Genomic DNA, 19,911 nt, shown 5'->3' on the forward strand with positions numbered 1-19,911 from the left:
TTCTATGGGAAACGAGTTACAAGCAAATTGACATACGACCTCAGTCCCGGAACGCATTAAGGTTGTATCTCGATGTACCACTGTAGTTAGATAGGCACCATCCAACCTTTGTGAGGTTGAATGGAGATATTTGGAAAAAACAGACTGCTGTAATGAAATCTGTCAGTGCCGATTCAATCAAGTTTTGAAATTTAAGCGATTGAAACAGTTAGTTTTCAGCTTTTTCATAACCGACACATACTTGCTATATGCTCAACACTGGGAATGGCCATTGTGCTGTATCTGTGAATGCAGTGGCAGCACCAGGTCAGTTTCTGGCTTTCATCGTCTGCTCCACCACTTCGATGTACATCAACAAAGTAGGAACCCCACTGGTTGGAAATGGTGGATGGTGACTTCATTGTTTCCTGTTGAAACAGTTTCTTTTATACAACCAACTAATGAAAGAATACAGAATAAGAACATGTATATAATTTTCATAATTTATGTGAAAATAATAATATCCAGCACTGATAACACACATTAATAAACCAGCGTCTATTGTATTAGTGATTTATTCTCAAGGGCAAAGCAGAATTATAAAATGTTAAAGCAATTTACATATGGGATCGTCCATTTACCTGGGGCTCTTGCCGCCATCTGGCAGACAAACACGGGTAACACATCTCCCATCATATAGGCCACAGAGCGAACAACTTCAGCAGCGCAGGGCACATTTTCATATGCTAAATTTATTTTAGAACATTAACAAATAATTTCCTTATAATTTTATAAAGTACACCACTTACGAAATTTTCAAGTCATGAAAAAAGTTCTGGAACCAATTAATTTTGTAAGTAAAGGTATGACTGTATTTGTATAGAGGCAAGGAGGGTTAGGGGGCTAAATTTGCGCTGGTGCTGGTGCATGCCTTCATTACCAATGAAATGCGCCGAATTGAAGCATAGCATGTTGCGACCAACCGCACCAAAGCCCTCGACTTAACAAGCAGCTTGTCCTTTATGTGATAGCCGGAGAGCAGGCAGGTGAGAGAGAGAGAGAAAGAAAGAGACAGAGGAGAAGTGAGGCTGCATCTGAGCCAAAATAACCCAGTTTTAAAATTGATTTCTTCATATCGGCCAGTCGGAATTAAAAAAGCAAATACTGATATAGGTCAAAAAGTTGGCTGGAATAGTAATTTTCATGTTAAAATCAAATGCAGCAAGAGACGGATAAGAAATTCTGCATGTAATGAATGACTCACCTGCTGGGTGTATGGCATGTATGGATGGCACAAAAAGATGACTAGAAAGTTTGAGGTTGAAGAGAGTTAGTAATGTGAAGACAGTCTGAGCTTACCTCAAACTTGCCTTTTTTTCCATGTGGCTCCACTTGGGCCTCATTTGACTTGGCTGCATCACTCTTGGGAACACCCTCTCCTTCCATTTCTTCTACAATCATCACTGTTTCCCACTTTCCAAAGGTGCTGGCAGGGAACATGTCCGACCTCATGCTATCTCCGAAATACACAACCTAAGAGATAAGTTAAACAGATTGTGACAGATAAAGTATTCTTTCATATGTTCCATAGAAAGTATAGAAATTAATTGGTTCCAAAAGGTTTTTGTAACTTGGATGTTTTGGAAGTAGAGCCATATGTGACATTGACATAATTCATTCCACAATCTTTAATACAAAATTCTAAAAACCTAAACCCTTTAAAATTACAAAAGTATACAAAATTTGTATGAAATATTGATGTATGTACAATGGTACCTCGAGATACGAGCTTAATACGTTCTGGGAATGAGCACGTATGTCGATTTACTCGGATCTCAAATCAACGTTTCCCATAGAAATGAATTAAATACAAATTAATTAGTTCCCACTCTCTGAAAAAAAAACACCAACAAATTATTAATATTGGAATGGAAAAACATTTTTATTTGTTCTAATTCGCCATCTATTAACAGAGTAACAAATAACTAGTGGTTATGATGTTTAATACTACTAAAATGATTTCGCAGAGGGGAGAGAGAGAGGAACAGAGAGAGAGACTTTTTGCATGGCAACGCGCTCGTAACGTAACAAACAAATTAAAATGAACTTGGATTACGACACAGACACAAAAATAAGATTAATCTAACATTACACTAAACTTAACTTCTAATTTTTGTTTTAAATTTATTTTTTACCTTTCTTCTCCCGGGCTAGCTCTTTTTGCCTCACCTCCACCCTGACTCTCAGCCAGAGTTCTTAAAAGGAACCTATCGAGGGTTGTTTGCTTTTGTCTTCCCTTCAAAACATTCCGAAAATGACGCTCACAAATGTCCTCAGAATAGGATAACGCACGACCACTTACCAACTTGTTTGTGTGCCTCTTTTCCATAAAATCAGAAAACTTTACACTTCACTAACATGTGTTTGATTTTCTATGTAGCGAGGCGTTCTCCCCCTTCCCCTCCCACCACCTCCTCGCTACTGAGCTCCCACAACGCTCCTCCTATTTTGTTTGAAGGTATCTTTACACGAGGGAGTTGCGGTGAGAAAGACAGGGTGCCGGCTGTTATCATAAGCAGCCTCTCGCGTCGGCCACCTGGCTGTATGCTCATCAAAATTTGTCCCATATCTCAAGGTAAATATTTTCTCAGAATTTTACACGCATCTCAAATTGCTCGTATGTCTGGGCACTCGTATGTCAAGGTAATATTGTATGCAGGAAAGACCAAAAAGATGAGAAAATTATTTATTAGGCAATTAAAATGAAGGAGGAATGCAAGTAGTTTCTAATGGTGTTGAATTACGAATGGCAGCTCAGGAAAAATACCCTGAGGGGCAACCAAGTTGCCAGCTTTGCCAGGTTTTTACTCAATTATTTAGCAAAACACAACAGGGCTACTATCCCCTGTCACCAGGGCCACAACACTAAAGCAAAGCATTGCTCCTCCGTCTTCCAGACGGCTTCAGGGAAATTTTGGTCTACCATCCGATGTCCCGTAAGGGGAAATCTCCATCAATAAAGTGTATAGTGGGGATGGTGCGCTGCTGACCTCGACTGGGGATGTTGTAAGTCGGCTGGGTCACATACTTTGAAGACCTCCGGGAGTATGGTTTGCCCTAACTCCTGATTAGTGGGGTTCAGTCTCAGTATGATCATTGTCCAAGTCTGGTCTGTGAACCCGGCATTAAGTCGGATCCATTTCCAGTGAAGGTTGGTGTCAACTAATCTTGCGTGAACAAAAATAACGTTTCAATCCGTGTCATAGCCTTCAATCCGTGTCATAGCCTTCAATCCGCGTCACAGCCTTCAATCCGTGTCACAGCCTTCAATACGTGTCACAGCCTTCAACCCGTGTCACAGCCTTCATCCGTATCACAGCCCTGCATCTTTGTCATAAAGATTTTGTATGTCACGCAATCTTGCCCTAATTAAACTGTTGATGCACAAAGTAGAGTCGGAGATTGGAGAACGGAAACAGTCGAAGATTGACCGGAGTCTTACGCAGAGTAAGTCTGTTCTCCCTCCGTGCTCTCCTTCTGCAGAAGCGTCAAAATCTCACTCATCTGTCTTGCCGTGCTTACTTGTGTTCAACCTTGTGAATATTCATCGTGGACCGGACAGTTGGACACTGGCATGGCTGCCCTATGTCACGAATTCTGTTCATAAACTTTGTGGACATAATATCTAGATGCAGCTGAGGCGTTGAGGGGACCGGTTTGATGGCCTCAGCATTGCATTTCTGCTCTTTGCAGATGATTTAGTTCTGTTGGCTTCATCAGACCAAGGTTCAACCGCCACTGAAACAATTCGCAACCAAATGTGAAGCGGTCTGGATGTTAATTTTCAGGAAATTGTGAATACCTTGGGCTCTGATTTTCCAGTGATGGTCTTAAGCAGTTCATGAAGGTGCATCCAATTGCCTTGGGAGTACCAACCAGGTTTGTCCAGAGATGGAAGATCCTCACTCTCTTCCACATCATTCACTGGGTCAGAAACAGGAAAATATGAATATGAGAATTCTCAACTAAAATGTCTTTTGACTGTGCTTTAACAACATGTGCATATATTAAGTATCAAAGCACGTAACAGAAAAAGCTACAAAAATAACATCTATAATAAGAGTGCCACCTGACTGTTCTATAGGAATTACTTAGCAGCTCAGACCGTCCAGATGGCTGAGAATGGTCTTTATGAAGTAATATTGCTTTAAATTAGGTGTGCTTTAAAATTTGGCAAACCTTTAACACTGGAAAACCCAAGGTTTTGTGGCCTCCGCTTTAACTCTGCAGCTCATAAAAAATGTACCTATTTACATTTTAACACCTCTGTCGGCTGTGAATGGCAACACTTAAATGTAAATGTAGCCTGTAGCTGAGGAATCAGCAGGGGGAAGGAAGTTGTTTTCTCATGTTGAAAAAGCCTTCACCCTACAGAACACACAATTTCTCAATTTTTAATACACATCTAATCAAAACTGTTATAAATTAAAAATAAGTATTTTATTATTATTAGGTAAAGGGAATATAAAAAACATGTTTATATTATGTTAGGGGTCAATTTGACCCCTTTCAGTTTTTGTGTTACCAAAAGTACTGGTTATGTATTTTTTATTTTTCCTCATGAAGATGTGCGACTTTTCCTCATCTTGGGTGAAGACCAGGTGTGCGAAATTTGGGCACTTTGATGTGTAGGCAAACGTCTGTACAATCAACCCGATTTGGATCCAGTGGACATAGGGTCAAGGCAACACAAAAGATGCCAGGTCTGTCCCCCAAAAGAAGACAAGAAAACAAGTAACATGACAGAAAGCACACTTTTTCAAAATAATACAAGAGAGGACAAAGACAAGTTCCACAGTGACTCAAATGTTCCTTCCTGTTGTACGCCTCAATTAGCATAATAAGAGTTTCTGCTCAGTAGAAGGAAAGGCTTCGGAGCTACCTCATTTGAATAACCAAAGGACTCTTCACACCTCAGGTTTCGGCCGAAAGGCCGGTCCTTGGTATTTCTAGGTGTAATGCCCAAATTTCTGGCCAATGGAAGTTCTAGTGTTGAGACTCAGAATTTATTCTTAAAACAAATTCTGCTGTCATCCACTGTGCAGGATATAATGTTTCCAACTGGTACCAGTTAGTTTTGGCAAGAATCAATGTAGAAAAAAACATTTTTGAAGATGTGGCGCGAGGATCATAGTACAGTCGTACCTCTACTTCGGAAATATTCAGGTTACGAACGCTTTTATATGCAAATGAGTGCCTCAAGATAGGAAAACAAGATCCAAGTTACGAAATCCCCCAAACATTAATACATTTCCCATTTCCGTTATTTTATTTTGAAATTGTCGCGGATGCTTCACAATCTCAATACTCTATACCAGGGATGGGCAAACCGGTTCTGGACGGTGTGGGTGCAGGTTTTTGTTCCAACCGATATAGCACAGACAATGTAACCAATGAGATTTCTGCAGAAAACAAGAAGCACCTGGCTGCAATCCACTAATTGTCAGGACACCAGATTGATGAAAAGGTGCCCTCTCAATGGGTCGGAATGAAAACCTGCACGCTTTGTCGAATAGTTTGTCCACCCCTGCTCTACACTCATTCACTGTCTCACAACAACCACTATCCATGTATCAAGATTCTCTTATGTACTTTTGACCGCCGTTCATCGTCACAGAGTTATGAAGTGTGTTTTTGTTGAGTTTTTCCAAGTGTGGAAAAAGCAGCTTCTTCTGTTCTTATCATCATGCCTCCCAGAAAAAATTCCATTACGAATGAAAAACGTGGTCAGCGAGGAGGACATTGACGAGTTGGTCGAGGGGCACAAAAACAAACTCAACGGAGTAGCTGAGGGAACTAGAGTTAATGCAACACTCGGCAATAGAGGAGGTATAGCGAAAAGGTGGAGGAGGAAGCAACGATCATTCCAACAGCAAAAATCAAAGAAATGCTGGACAATTTCATGAACTTACTGTCTTCGTAGAAAAAACACATCCAGAAAAAGTGTTCACGAGTCGTGCAATTGCCCGCTCTGACGACGTTTGTCTGTTGCAATTATAGAAACATTTTTAAAAGTCGTCAAAGCCAATCGTCTTCGGATAGCTTTGGACCAGCACTGCAGAAGGCCAATTTAAATCCAAACAGGTAAGAACCAGTAGCGAGAATTAAAATGGGTGAAAAATGAAATTCCGTTGATGTACAGGTAGGTGTTTTATCCCGCTTGGCTTTGCTGCCTGTCGCACCTCCTCTGGTGCCCATGGGTCAACTGCAGGGTCATCAGCCAGGAAACACAATTCATTGATGTTTCGCTGGTGGAGCAGTGACAGAGACGTCTCCCTGTCACCCCCTGCAGCTGATAGCTGTTGCCTCCTGCAGCTGTTGTTGGGGTTAGTTGTTGTTTCCCCAGCTCATGTCCTACCTCCTCAGCCAGAACCAAAAGCTGCCTTTCTCTCCCTCCTCTGCCAGCTCTTTTATGGCCTTCCTCAGGTTGCCTCCAGTCACCCCTGCATCCTTCATGAGGCGTGTTGTTGACAGTGCGACGTAGCCTTGACAGCCAACCTTGACTGAGTAGATGGTGCACTTCCAGCCAATTTCCTGGCACTCAGCTGCCAGCTCCAAGTATTTGGCCTTCTTGCGCTCGAAGGCGGCCTCAATCCCCTCTTCTTATGGTACAGTTAGTTCTGTGAGGTGCACTGCTCTTGCCTTGGAGGATCATACCACAATGTCTGGGCAGACTGATGTAGTGATGATCTCCGTGAGGAATCGGAGCTGCCTGTTGAGGTCAACCCTCATGTCCCACTCCTGACCATGGAAAAAGGGCCTCTCTTGGCCTGGTGTACCTTGTAAGATTATATCAGATTTTGTGAGTATAAAAGCATTGTTCTCATACAAACTGTGAATGGCTGACATGTCAGCATAAACCTATCATATCTCTTTCACCCCCTTCCGTGACGAAGTTGGTGTGGTTCTCTGCTGGTGGTGATTTTTTGCTGCTTTGCTGGCATGCCTTCAGCACTTCAGCTAGTTTCCTCAGGACCTGGTCATTGCGTCATCTATCGCGCCCCTTAGCAAGAGCAGTCTTGCAGCCTGACAAATTGTGCTGGAGGCTGGGATTGGGAGCGTTACAAAGTGCGCAGCATACCTCATTCTCGAACCATTGGTGGAGGTTGCGATGACAGGGAAGTGTGTTGTAAGTTGCGCGAATGAGGAAGCTGATCCTTGCCTGTGGGATGGAATCTTCCACAGGTCGCACCAACTGATGTTTCGGTTGACAACTCCCTCCCAGGTCGTCCAGCTTTCTTGTCGGCCCTGCGACACAGCCTTCAACTTATAGCGCTCTTCCCCCATCCTTGTCACCTATGCCACCACCATCTCCTTCCTCTCCTTACAGTTAGCCTTGGACCAAAATCATGGCGCTATTCCTGCCTGGACTCTGCCCATGATCTCCTAATGCTGCAGTCTATTGACGGCTTGGTCAACCTCAGCCTGTGTGTTGCACCTCTGGCCAGTGGGAACCTTGATGTTGGCGTTCCTTACTGACTGGTTAGTGGACCCTCTAAGCTTGAGAACCAGCCTAGACTTCTCTTACCTGTAGCCCAGACTGATAGGCTGCAGTGGCAGTTGCAGTTGGGAGTTGGCTCTGGTCTTGACAGCCCATCACTAATTTTTCTCAATCAATCAAATCAAAAGCCTTTATTGTCATTATACACAGCTGCGTATAACGAAATTGGTGGTAATACTCCACAAAGTGCGTTTTCCCAGTAAAAACATAAATAGCACCAGACCTTGAACTTTACAGGGAGTTGGCTCTGGTCAATCCTTGACAGGCCATCAGTGAGTTGTTTCATGATGGTCCTCTCCATCTGATTATCAGACAGCTCTACAGTGTACTTGCCTCCTCAGACTTTTGATGGGTTGCTCAGAGAGGAGGGGAATTCTTTCTCACCCAACGACAAAAGTGGTGTGTTCGTTTCTGACTCCTCTTCTGAGTGACAGGGTACGGGATTTGATCTTCATCCTAGCCCATGAAGTCAACTTGACCATCCTCTTCAGCAGTCAAGATGTGCATGCAGATGTTTGAAGGAGGCTGGTGATGTAACCTTTTCCCAGATGGTAATTTAATTCCTCCAACCATTTGTCTTGCTTCAAAGAGGATTACCTCAAAGGCTGCCACAAAGAGTATTGGAGATATGGCATACCCCATTGCAATTCCCACTTTTAGCTGCTGCCACCCGGTGGTGAATTCCTGGAGGGCAAAGCACATCTGCAGGTCGCTGAAGTACAGTGCTACCAGTTTCTTGATGCAGGGAGGCATGTGGAAGAAATCATAAAACGTTAATGTTTGTTGTTGATTAATGTTGTCCGAATTCTTTATTTTGTGGTTATGAGATGTGTCTTAACGTGTTCATGTGCTCTTTCTATATTACCTACTGTTAGCTTCCTCTTGTTAACCTGCATTTCGACACGAATGGATGCTGCATGCTTGTTATTCTTTTTAGGACATAAATACATAATTTTCGTATCATTTTCTCTCATTTTTTGCCGTTTGACGAATGGTCGTATACAATGTTCCCTCTAATTTTTCGTTGGTCTGAGCAGAAAGACAACCTCCCTGAGCGCACTGAGTACCAGTGTGAGCGACATCATCGGTATTCGGATGATTCGCCTAAAGACGTTTCGCCGACGGACGTTTGACAGACGGGCAAGTCGCCGAATGGACGTTCCGCCGAACGTTCATTCGGCCGAACGGAGGTTTCGCCGAAACGGGATTCGCGCGCTCGCCCCGCCCCCGGATCGTGTGTGTATAAGTTTTTCAACCTCGGCCCGCGGGCCATCTACGGCCCGTTAGGATTTTTAATCCAGCCCGCCGCCGGTGTTGTCCAAATTATAGTAAAAATCAATGTTAGTCTACCATCAATGGCAGCCCGGGAGTAAGCACTCTTGGTCAGGCATGGCAGTCCGGGAATAAGCACTCTTGGGCGGGCAGATGTAGCAGAACCGAGCCGTAAAATGAGAGCAATCGGGTCAAATCCATCCTAAAACTGCATTTAATGATTAAATACAAATACTGGAGCTCTTTGGACATTAGAACCGAGCCCAGGGAAGTGAATTCCTTGGTAAAATGTCGCGATGATGTCGCGATGGAGGCAAAAAAAACGTCCATATACGTCCATTCGCCAAACGGCTCAAAATGCTCTCAAATTCGGTCAAATCCAGCTGAAAACAGCGTTTAATTATTAAATACAAATACTAGTATTTGTAATTAATCATTAAACCAACAAATACTAGTATTTGTATTTAATCATTAAACGCTGTTTGAACGAACGTTCCTTCGGCGACCTGTCCGTCTGTCAAACGTCCGTCGGCAAAACGTCTTTAGGCGAATCATCCGGTCACGACATCATCATTGCTCGCTATGGGCACACCAGTATCACACCTGCCACAAGCAGGTGCATGTCAATGCTCCCTCTAATTTTTCATGTAAAACATGCTGTAAAACACGAAAAACATAAGAGTGGACAGAGCTACTGCCACTGGCTGCCGCTTAAACGGCGCCATCATGGGGAAAGGGGTAAAAAAATTCTTTTTTTTTTTTTTTTTTACTGCGTGCCATATGATTGCTGCTGCGCAGAGAAGACGAGAGTAGTGCGCAATTGCGCACAGCGCGCAGCTTAGAGGGAACATTGGTCGTATATATTTAGACGTTTTTTTGCCTTATCGCGACATTTTACCGAGGAATTCACTTCCCTGGGCTTGGTTCTAATGTCCAAAGAGCTCCAGTATTTGTATTTGATCATTAAATGCTGTTTTAGGATGAAATTAACATGAGTGCTGTCATTATATGCTGTGTACTTGTATTTAGAAATATGCCCAGCGGGGGGCAGTACATGCCCTTATTATTGTGGGGGGCAGGCAGTACATGCCCTAGTTATTCCTAAATGAATTATCTGTAACGGCCGTAAATGGCCCGCGGGCCGAGGTTGAAAAACTTGTACACACACGATCCGGGGGTGGGGCGAGCGCGCCGGCGAAACTTCCGCTCGGCGGAAGCTCAGTTCGGCCGTTCGGCCGATTGACCGTTCGGTGGAACGTCCATTCGGCGAACTGTCCCTCTGTCAAACGTCCGTCGGCGAAACGTCTTTCAGCGAATCATCCGAGCACCAAAATAAACCAAGATGCGCAAAATAACAGCTTTAATCTCATTTCGCTGTTTCAAAAATATTGCAGAATTGCGGCGGATGGACGTCATAACGGGCGTTCTCGTGCATTCCGTACTCTTCCGTTTAATTGTATTAATGTGCTGGCCAGCGCATTACTTTGGTTTATTTTTTCCAAGAAATTAAATCATTTTACTGTTGTGTAAGAAATTAGAACAACATGAACACTATCAATTGAAACGTCTGTTTTTTTTCTCTCCGACCAAAGGATAAACTTAATAATTAGAAACAGAAGGATGTAGCATCTCATAGGTAATCTATTATGTTGTTTTAATCCGAATATTTTCCTCAAGACTGCTTTGACCAAGTGAAAATGATTTTTGGCCAATGAGTTGGGTTATTTTTTGGGCTAAACTGCAGTAAAATAAACCGGGGCTAGATGGTTAGCATGTGGGCTAGTTGTCCCAGTGAATGGCATGGGAACCAAAACACAAGACGCGGTTTTCTGAGCCAGCATCCTCCAAAGTGCACCATTAAAAAGATCCTGGTTTTAATTTCAGATGTTTAACTATCAGATTTTAATCGCCAGGTTTACTCATAAAGTAAATGTAAGATATTTAAATCCATGGATGTCCATGGTACTCATGATGCATCCATGTCTCATGTTTTAGGGAATTTCCAACTCAAAATTTTGTATTCCATGATAAAAACCAATAAGGTCTAAATTCTCCTTGTGCGATGAGGCGTATGCCATCTGTTGGCTCTCTCATGTGATCGTTTTTTAAAGAAAGCTGACGGCAACATTACATGTTTTTTCCCAATTTTAGTACTGTAAATCTTGATCATTTATTCTTCAATACTGTGACAAGATTCAATGGTTTAATAGGTGTGTAAAAATATACACGATATGGTGCCTAAAAGTATACGAGCAAGACGGAACAAAGCAATATTAAAAGAAAAACTGATACTTATCTGAAAAATACCCCGCCACAATTTTTTTGTGGCAGAATCTTTTGCAATCCCTACATACAACATTGATCTATTTTAATGCATTAATAAGTGCCCACCAAGGTTCTTGAAGGACCTCTGTAGCGGTTTTAAAGAGAAGAAACCAGGCTTGAGGGCATTTGTGATGATGACATCAAAAAGCTCCTCAAAGTCCTTCCTACAACAAGAAAAGAACAACCCTTGATTAGTGGCTGAACACATGAGTTATTGTGTTGAACCAATTATCTTAATCATGTTTTAAGATGCATTTAATGCTGTTACATACTGTTTAGCATTGAGCAGCCATTTTGGCTGACCTAGGCCAGCTGTTTGGGCCTCAGAGTGTTATCTATGCAAATTTGTTGTCATGTAACTTGAATAAACGAGACTCGCCTGAGCTGTCGAGCAGCCATTTTGGCTAACCTAGGCCAGCTGTTTGGGCCTCAGAGTGTTATCTATGCAAATTCGTTGTCATGTAACTTGGATAAACGAGACTTGCCTGAGCTGTCGAGAGAAGTATTTCTCAAATTAAGTTTTATGTAGAGTATAAAAACATTTTCAAGTATATCTTAGAACTTTGATAAATACCTGAAGGACATCAGTGTTATAGTGGGAACCAAAAGACAATTGTTGCGCTATTAAAACATTCTCTTTTGAAAAATGGTTGTGTAACACATAAAAGATTGAGTTTACACACTTGGAGAAGGTGAAGAAATTCAATCACTCGTCTATTAGGATCCGACAGCCGTTTCTGGCCCACAAATCACACTTTATCTATTCCTGCTCCCGAAACACTTTTTTTCCATGTCGTGACGGAAAGATTCAGTGAGACGATGGTGCTTGATGCGCTGATGCAAGATGCCTTTCCACGTCATTTACAAACGTCATTTTGGGAAGAATTTTCGCTAGCGAATTTCCAGGTGCACACACATTCATGCGTACATAACCCTTTATAAGGATTAGAGAATAGATTAAGAGTGATTTATGGATGGTTGGATGCAGTGGCGGGCCGTCAGGGCCTTCAAGGCCTTCTCTGCTGGCCTAAGAAATATCTGAATCATATTATATTTTGTCCATCAATACTTATTCTTCCAAATAGTCTGTTAGCTTCCTATCATTGCTTTTCCCCCTGGTTGCACTGCTTCCAGATGTGCGTTTTCATATTGAAGCATTTAACCAATCACATTTCAGCCATTATTTGTTGCCAGATCAGATCTGCCTCAAAGCCTTCACAATCAGTTCTGCGGGCTCTGCTGCATTAAACTAGACTGTTGCTTTTAACCAATCAGTTTTCGAGTTGGCAACCCCACAATGCTTTTTCATTCGCATTGGTATTTTGCTGGCTGGGATACGTCATTGCTTTCACCAACTATGATTGGCTAGTAGGCGGGCCAAAGCCATAGTGAGGCAGCCAGAGATCGCAAACTCCACCCACAATGGCCGACAGAGGCAAAAACAAATGGATTCTGTTGCAGATTTGCTCACAAAGCTATTTTCCAGATGGACTTTTCCAGAAAAAAATGGACATCATTAAGAAAGGGCGGTCAACTCCGAAGCTAGCAAGCCTGTTACAGCCGGGAAAATGGTGTGTGCGCCACTTTCAGTGCGCTAACTTAGCTGCACAAGCAAATATATTGTTGTGTTGATTTAAAGCCATTTTCAAAACGGACTATGCCGGAAATATGACAGGACAGGCTCGACTTTCATCATTAGCTTCGATGGCGATAGGAAAGAAGGAAGAAAGAAAAGAGGATGGATATTGTGTACAGTTAAAAAGAATTTTTGGTGAGTATAATATGGCTATACAGACGCTCCCCTACTTACGAACGAGTTAGGTTCCGAGCGATTGTTCATAAGTTGAATTTGTTTGTAAGTTGATTCAGTGCTATATTTTGTATTATAATTTATGTTTAAGGCCTATATAAGTATATTGAAGGTTGATATAAGTGCATTTGTATGTTTAAGGCTTGTATAAGTAACACACATTGGTTTGTACTGGAAAAAAAACATTTAATAAAATGGAGAGAATATGTACAGTACTGTATAGAGAGAGATTTATGTATTAGAAACTGGCCGAAAGAAGCGATCTAACGACGATTGCAGTGTTCTTTTTTTCATCATAAATGATGCGGTAGCACTGTATGGCATCATTCAATTGATTTGCAAACTTTGTACAAAGTTCAATATTTGGGTCCTGCTGCTCGATCTTTCTGTTTATAAATGGTACTGACGGTCGAACGATTCAAGTTGTACATATATGTGCAACGCTCACCACTCACGCGCATCAAGCTTCGTTATTATTGAAACTCGTTTCAAATGAAATGGCTTGCCTCTTCCTTGCAACTCCCTCAATAGAAGCCTTTAGCTTTTTACCAACCATATTCAATAATGGATGCACGAGATATTTAATGATACAAATGAAAAAGGTTCTTTGCACACTGGAGATACATTCACGCACTTCCGCATTGCAACGAAGAAGAAGGTAGATGCTGGGTGAGCTGAGCTCTCACAGCGCCAGGCGTCGGTATTAGCGGCGGAAAGAAGTACTACTCTGAAAAAGGCGCGAAATACAAAATTGGACTTACGAACATTTTTCGACTTAAACGCAATTTGCAGACATGTTCGTATGTACCGTTGTTCGTAAGTTGAATGTTCGTAAGTAGGGGAGCGTCTGTATTCCTAAATAATATTTCAATTGTGGGCCCGGTTCTGATATCTGAAAAGCTCCAGTGTTTGTATTTAATCACTAAATGCTGCTAGGATGTGGATTTTACCCCAGTTTAATTTTTGCCGTTTCGCCATTGACGTCCATCGCTGTCTTTTCCCGAGGAAATCACCCCCTTGGCCTGGTTGTAATGTCTCAAAAGCTCCAGTATTTGTATTCAATCAATAAATGCTGCTAGGAAGTGGATTTTACCTAATTTTAGTGCATTTTTTTGTCATTTCACGTATGGACGTATCGACGTTCATCGCTGTCTTTTTACCAGGGAAATGATACTCCGGGCCCGGTTCTGATGTCTAAAAAGCTCCAGTATTTGTATTTAATCAATAAATGCTGTTTTTGGCTGGATTTTACCCCATTGTTGGGCAATGTTTGCCCGTACGCCATTGACGTTCATTGCAGTCTTTTGCCGGGAAAATCGCTCCCCTGGCCTGGTTTTAATGTCTGAAAAGCTCCAGTATTTGTATTTAATCATGAAATGCTGCTAGGAAGTGGATTTTACCCCATTTTTGTGCATTGATTTATTAATATTTTTATATGTCGCATCTCTAGCTGCAGTAGAGGTTTTATAGCCATAAAAGTTTTTGAGGGTTGGATTGATACATTGAAGGCGCTACGAGAAAATGCACCGACCGCCACTGGTTGGATGTTTTATAACTCCAGTCACGACAGGAAAAAAAGTGTTCCGGGAGCACCTAGAAACTCACTCGGACCAATCAGCCACGCGGTGCGTTTAGGGCATATCATGTAAAAACAACAATTCATACATCAACTCTGCTTTCAGCTGTAAAAAATAAAAGTTGAGTTTACACACTTGGAGAAGGTGAAGAAATTCAATCACTATTAGGATCTGACAGTCGTTTCTAGCCACCACAAAGAATTCCAACTCTTTTTTTTGCATTTTTCTATGCTGCGCTATAAAAAAAAATCTCTTTTGAAAAACGGGTTGGATGAGAAAGGAAAATTTCAGTTACACGCATAGCACAGCAAACGTGTATACAATTATGTACAGGTATACAGAAGCAGGAATATGCCTTTTAGAAAAAAGTAAGGAAAACTGATGGTCAATTTCAAAAGAAAGGTAAAGAAATTTAATCACTTGTCTATTAGGATCCGACAGCTGTTTCTGGCCACTATAAAATTTCAACTCTCTACGATGCACGGTTTGGACAAACGTGGCGTGAGAATGTTAATATAAAACACCCACCCATCCATATATCACGCTTTTTCTATTCCATAATCCTTATAAAGCGTGGTTTATGGATGGATGTGTGGGTGGGTGCATCTGGATACTTGCTGGCAGAAAGTCTTCCGAAAATGACATTTGTAAATGACGTGGAAAGGGGTCCTACCTTATGACCAATCAGCCACGCGGTGCGTTTAGGCACATCATGGAAAACTGTTCATACATCATCTCTGCTTTCAGCATTAACAAATAAAATATTGATTTTGAGAGAATGTGAAGAAATTCAATCACTCCTCTATTTGGATTCAGATAGCCATTTCTGCCCACCATAAAAAAATTCAACACTACAATGCATGGTTTGGAAAAACGTAGCGAGAGAATCTTAACATTACACGCGCGCCCAGTCACACACACGCACACACGCACAGTCACGCGCACACACGCACAGTCACGCGCACAGTCACACGCACGGTCACACGCACATGCACACTTAGAACCAAGCCAATCAGGAAAAAGAGGTGACCAGCAAATACTATGGCAGGGCACAAAGCGGTGCTTGTAGATAGTTTCCTAAATTTTGTATGAAATTAACTTCATTTCTTCAATTAAAGAGGAGCAAAGACCACCACTAAAGGCTTTTTTGAAGGGATGCTTTCTTGTGTACGACAATACATAGTGTATCCTACCTCTACTTACAAATGCCTCTAGGTAAGAAATTTTTAGGTTACAAAATGTTTTATATGCAAATGAGTGACTCAAGATACGAAAAAAATCCAAGTTATGAAATCCCCCAAAAAGTAAATGCATTTTCTTATCCTTTATTTTATTTTGAAAATATTGTCGCAGATGCATTGATTCTCACTTTAGAACTTCCCTACCCTCTACTAGGCTCTCATTTCATCGCTCTCATGTTATCTCATATAATGACAATAAAAGCATTCAATTCAATTTAATTGGCTATCTCACCAACTACTATCCATGTTTCAAGATTCTGTCTTACATACCTGTCCACCTTGGCTAAATGCTCCCCTTATTAATTATTGCAATTCCCCTTATGAAGCGATTAAAAACCATACAAATGCAACGCGGCACGCACACACGTACACAATCTAAAATGTACTACAAAGTGGACGGCTTTCAGCTTTGATAGAAAGGGCATCTCATTCTACATTGGGCCGCAGTGGGTGCAGGTTTTTGTTTCAACCCAAGAGGAAACCTTTCCACCAGTCCTGATTTAGTTGGTAGTTGTGTGAGGACCGTGAAACGACTAAGAAAATTTACATTTAACATAATGCTCTACTTACGAAATTTTCAAGTTCTGAAAAAAAATCTGGAACCAATTAATTTCGTAAGTAGAGATACGACTGTAGCAAATACGTATACGGAACGATCAATGCGTCTGCCGTGTTACTTTATATTGACACACCATTCCAAAGTGTCCCATCTTATGTGGGGTAAGTAATACACATAGAATTGATTCCTTGTAGACTGTCCCGAACACTGACGTCGAGAGAAAGAGCATCTACTACCACCCAATGGGATGTGTCCATATTTTCAACACAAAAAGGATTGATTAATTTTTTTTCCCCACAGAATTGAGTGATTCCATATTTTCCCCCTGTGCTTGGTCTATAAAAGTTATATTTACTGACCACCAAGATGTTTTTTCCTGAAGCTTCAGCTCTTTTTTGTACATAAATTTGTGGTGAGAACACATTCAGCCTCTGGTTAAAAAAATGTAAAGTACAATCTCATGTTATTGGTGATTTATGACAGAATTTCAGTTTTGTATCCCATGAGAAAACCAACATCCCGACAGAAGGAATCTTGTTTAATAAAGTAAAAACATGGAATATAATTTTCCCGGAATCTAATAGTGGAGAGAAACACAAATAAAAGACAATATTTGATGGTCAAGAGGCCTTTCTTAGACATTTTTGAACACCTTTACTATTTTAGCCAATCAAATGCGAACATCTCAGATTTTCAAAAATGTCAACTAATTGTGCTACACATGGCTACGGCGGAAACAACCTTTATAGCTGGGAATTTCAGGGGTCTTTGTGTTGCTCAGACGGAGTAAGGAGAGAGATGGTGACAGATTGAAACGGTAACTATAAACACCCATGTGGCTATTTTTTCAGATACTTTTCACCTATTTCTAGCATGTCAGCGTTTGTTGTGACTGATGTCACGATTGTCAAACAATGTCTGCTCTTGTAAGTGGTGTGATTTTGTGTGTTTAAGTATTAATTATTTCATTCCTCTCTGTACCATTTTTCCTCAAAAAGGTCGTGGGGAGTGCAGGAGTCCATCCCAGCTGACATCAGTAAGCAGGCGGGGGGGACACTGAATTGTTGGCCAGCCAATTGCCGTGTGTTTTAACGTTCAATTAACTCAATCTTCTCAATCACTGGTCAAATTAAATAAAAAATAAATGTGATAGGAGTATTTTTTAAAGACATGATGAAATATGTAATTTCTGTTTTGATTTAACATCATTTTTATTTAACTAAATATTCAACCAGGCGGCCTTGAGGTTGAGTGGTTAGTGCATTGGCCTGACAGAGTTGAAATCGAGGTTTCAATCCCAAATTCAGACCTTCCTTTGCAGAGTATGCATGTTCTACCCGGGGTTGAATGGGTTTTCTCCAGATAGTCCGATTTTCTCCCAGATCCTCTAAATCTGCATGGTAGGCTGGTTGAACACTCTAAATTACCCCTGAGTATGAGTGTGAGCGGTCACCAATCCAGGGTGTCCCGCGGCCGGTGCCAATATTTGGCTCCCCACGTGAGGATAAGTGGTGCAGAAAATGAATGAATGGATGAATAAATATTCATCCCCATCTTACACATCAATGTAAATAGCACAAATCAATTGCAGTGAGTAACTGTAACAGCTTGAAGTGAAAGCAAAAATTGCCCAAGTAGTGTCTCAAAAGTCAAATATAACATAAGTTTAAAATTATCAGTTTAACACTTGAATTTTATTTTTTACATTTTAACATCCAAGAGCAAAGAAGGGTGAGGCGAGTGGTTAGCGCGTCGGCCTCACGGCTCTGTGCTCCTGGGTTCAATTCCAGGTCACGTCCACCTGTGTAGAGTTTGCATGTTCTCCCCGGTACTAGGACGTTTGGTCACCGGCAGATTTTCTTAATAAATACCCAGTAAAGCTTTTAGTAAGTGCAACATATATATATATATATATATATATATATATATATATATATATATATATATATATATATAAATATATACAAATATATACATATATATATATATATATATATAAATATATATATATAAATATATAAATATATATATATATATATATATAAATATATATATGTATATAATAATATATATATATATATATGTGTGTGTGTCACGGTTCTCCCCGGGCCTGCGTGGGTTTTCTCCAGGAACTCCAGTTTTCTCCTACATTCCAAAACCATACATGGTAGACTGATTGCACACTCTAAATTGCCCCTAGGTATTGGTGTGAGTGTGTATGGTTTTCCATCTCCTTGTGCCCTGCGATTAGCTGGCCACCATTTCAGGGTGTCCCCCGCCTCTGGCCCGGAGTCAGCTGGGATAGGCTCCAGCACCCCCGACGAACCTAATGAGGATAAAGCGGTTCAGAAGATGAGATGAGCGGAGAGAAGACCAAAGAACACCACACTATCAAAGAAAGCTACAGCCACTGACTGACCTTTCAAAAAAATAAAAAATAAATAAATACAAATTCCAAGTCAGAGATAAGCAGGATAAATCAGTTGAATAACAATTGAATCTTATCGTAACTTAGAATAAATAACCAGACCCCCCCCCCCCCACCAACCCCTGCAATAAAAATACATAAATCAGTTCAATTTCAACTAAGATTTGCAAACGTTTTGTGAGAAGCCATACCCCAGGATGTGCTCACAGATGAGCCTGCAGTAGTCACTGTGGGAGCTGGTAATGAGGAGGAGGACTTTTCCGGCATTCTTCATGCTCTGTAACCAATTCTTGACAGACTCAGAACAGGTCTGCAAATAACGCCCAGGGTCCCTTTTCACATTCGGAAAATAAGTCCCTGAATCCTCTGAAACAGTGCATGAAAAAAATATAGGTGTAGAATCAGCAATGAAAAACAGTTTTTTTTCTCCGTAGCATCACAACTGTCTGTTTAAAACTCCAATTTGAATGTCAGTGTGTTTTAATAATGCAGGATTATCTCTAGTGGTCTTAAGGGGGTAAATATTTTAAATTTAATAGTGGTTTTGTGAACACACAATGGATGAAAAAGGGGAGAACAATTGGGTTTGGTTGCATATACAGTAATACCTACAGACTTTAATGCATTCCGGGACCGAGCTCGTATCTATATTTACTCGTATCCCAAATCATTTTTTTTCCATAGAAATGAACTAAATACAAATAAATCCATTCCTCTGGAAAAAACACCAAAAACAGGAGATTACAATGGAAAACATATTTTTATTTGTTCTATTTCACCACCAGGCGGCGTGGCGGGTTTAGTGGTTAGCACGTCGGCCTCACAGCTCTACGGTCCTGCGTTCAAATCCAGGCCGGTCCACCTGTGTGGAGTTTGCATGTTCTCCAGTCCTGCATGGGTTTTCTTCAGGTACTCCGGTTTCCTACCACATTCCAAAGACATGCATGGTAGTCTGATTGGACACTCTGAATTGCCCCCAGGCATGGTTGTCCTTCTACTTGTGCCCTGCGATCCGCTGGCCACCAACACAGGGTGTCCCCTGCCTCAGGGCCGAAGACAGATGTGATAGCCTCCTCAGAAAATAAATGAATGAATAATTCACCACCTACTCACAAAGTATCAAATACAGTGGTACCTCGAGATACGAGCTTAATCCGTT

General features: G+C 41.3%; 1 protein-coding gene across 3 annotated transcripts in view; it reads right to left on the reverse strand.

The window, feature by feature from the left end:
* Positions 1–19,911, reverse strand: part of nt5dc1 (5'-nucleotidase domain containing 1) — a 67,086-nt gene that overhangs the window by 10,195 nt on the left and 36,980 nt on the right. For 2 of the 3 annotated variants that reach the window (XM_077586858.1, XM_077586859.1), the window contains 5 exons: positions 18,944–19,118; positions 11,204–11,301; positions 3,842–3,963; positions 1,339–1,512; positions 242–407 (listed from right to left, as the gene is read on the reverse strand). In XM_077586858.1, the coding sequence (XP_077442984.1) occupies positions 242–407; positions 1,339–1,512; positions 3,842–3,963; positions 11,204–11,301; positions 18,944–19,118 (735 nt within the window). Of the gene's footprint in view, positions 1–241; positions 408–1,243; positions 1,285–1,338; positions 1,513–3,841; positions 3,964–11,203; positions 11,302–18,943; positions 19,119–19,911 lie in introns of all 3 variants that reach the window. The other variant, XM_077586860.1, reaches the window with a different exon arrangement.

Source organism: Stigmatopora argus, chromosome 19 (assembly GCF_051989625.1).
Source record: "Stigmatopora argus isolate UIUO_Sarg chromosome 19, RoL_Sarg_1.0, whole genome shotgun sequence".
Lineage (NCBI taxonomy): Eukaryota > Metazoa > Chordata > Actinopteri > Syngnathiformes > Syngnathidae > Stigmatopora > Stigmatopora argus.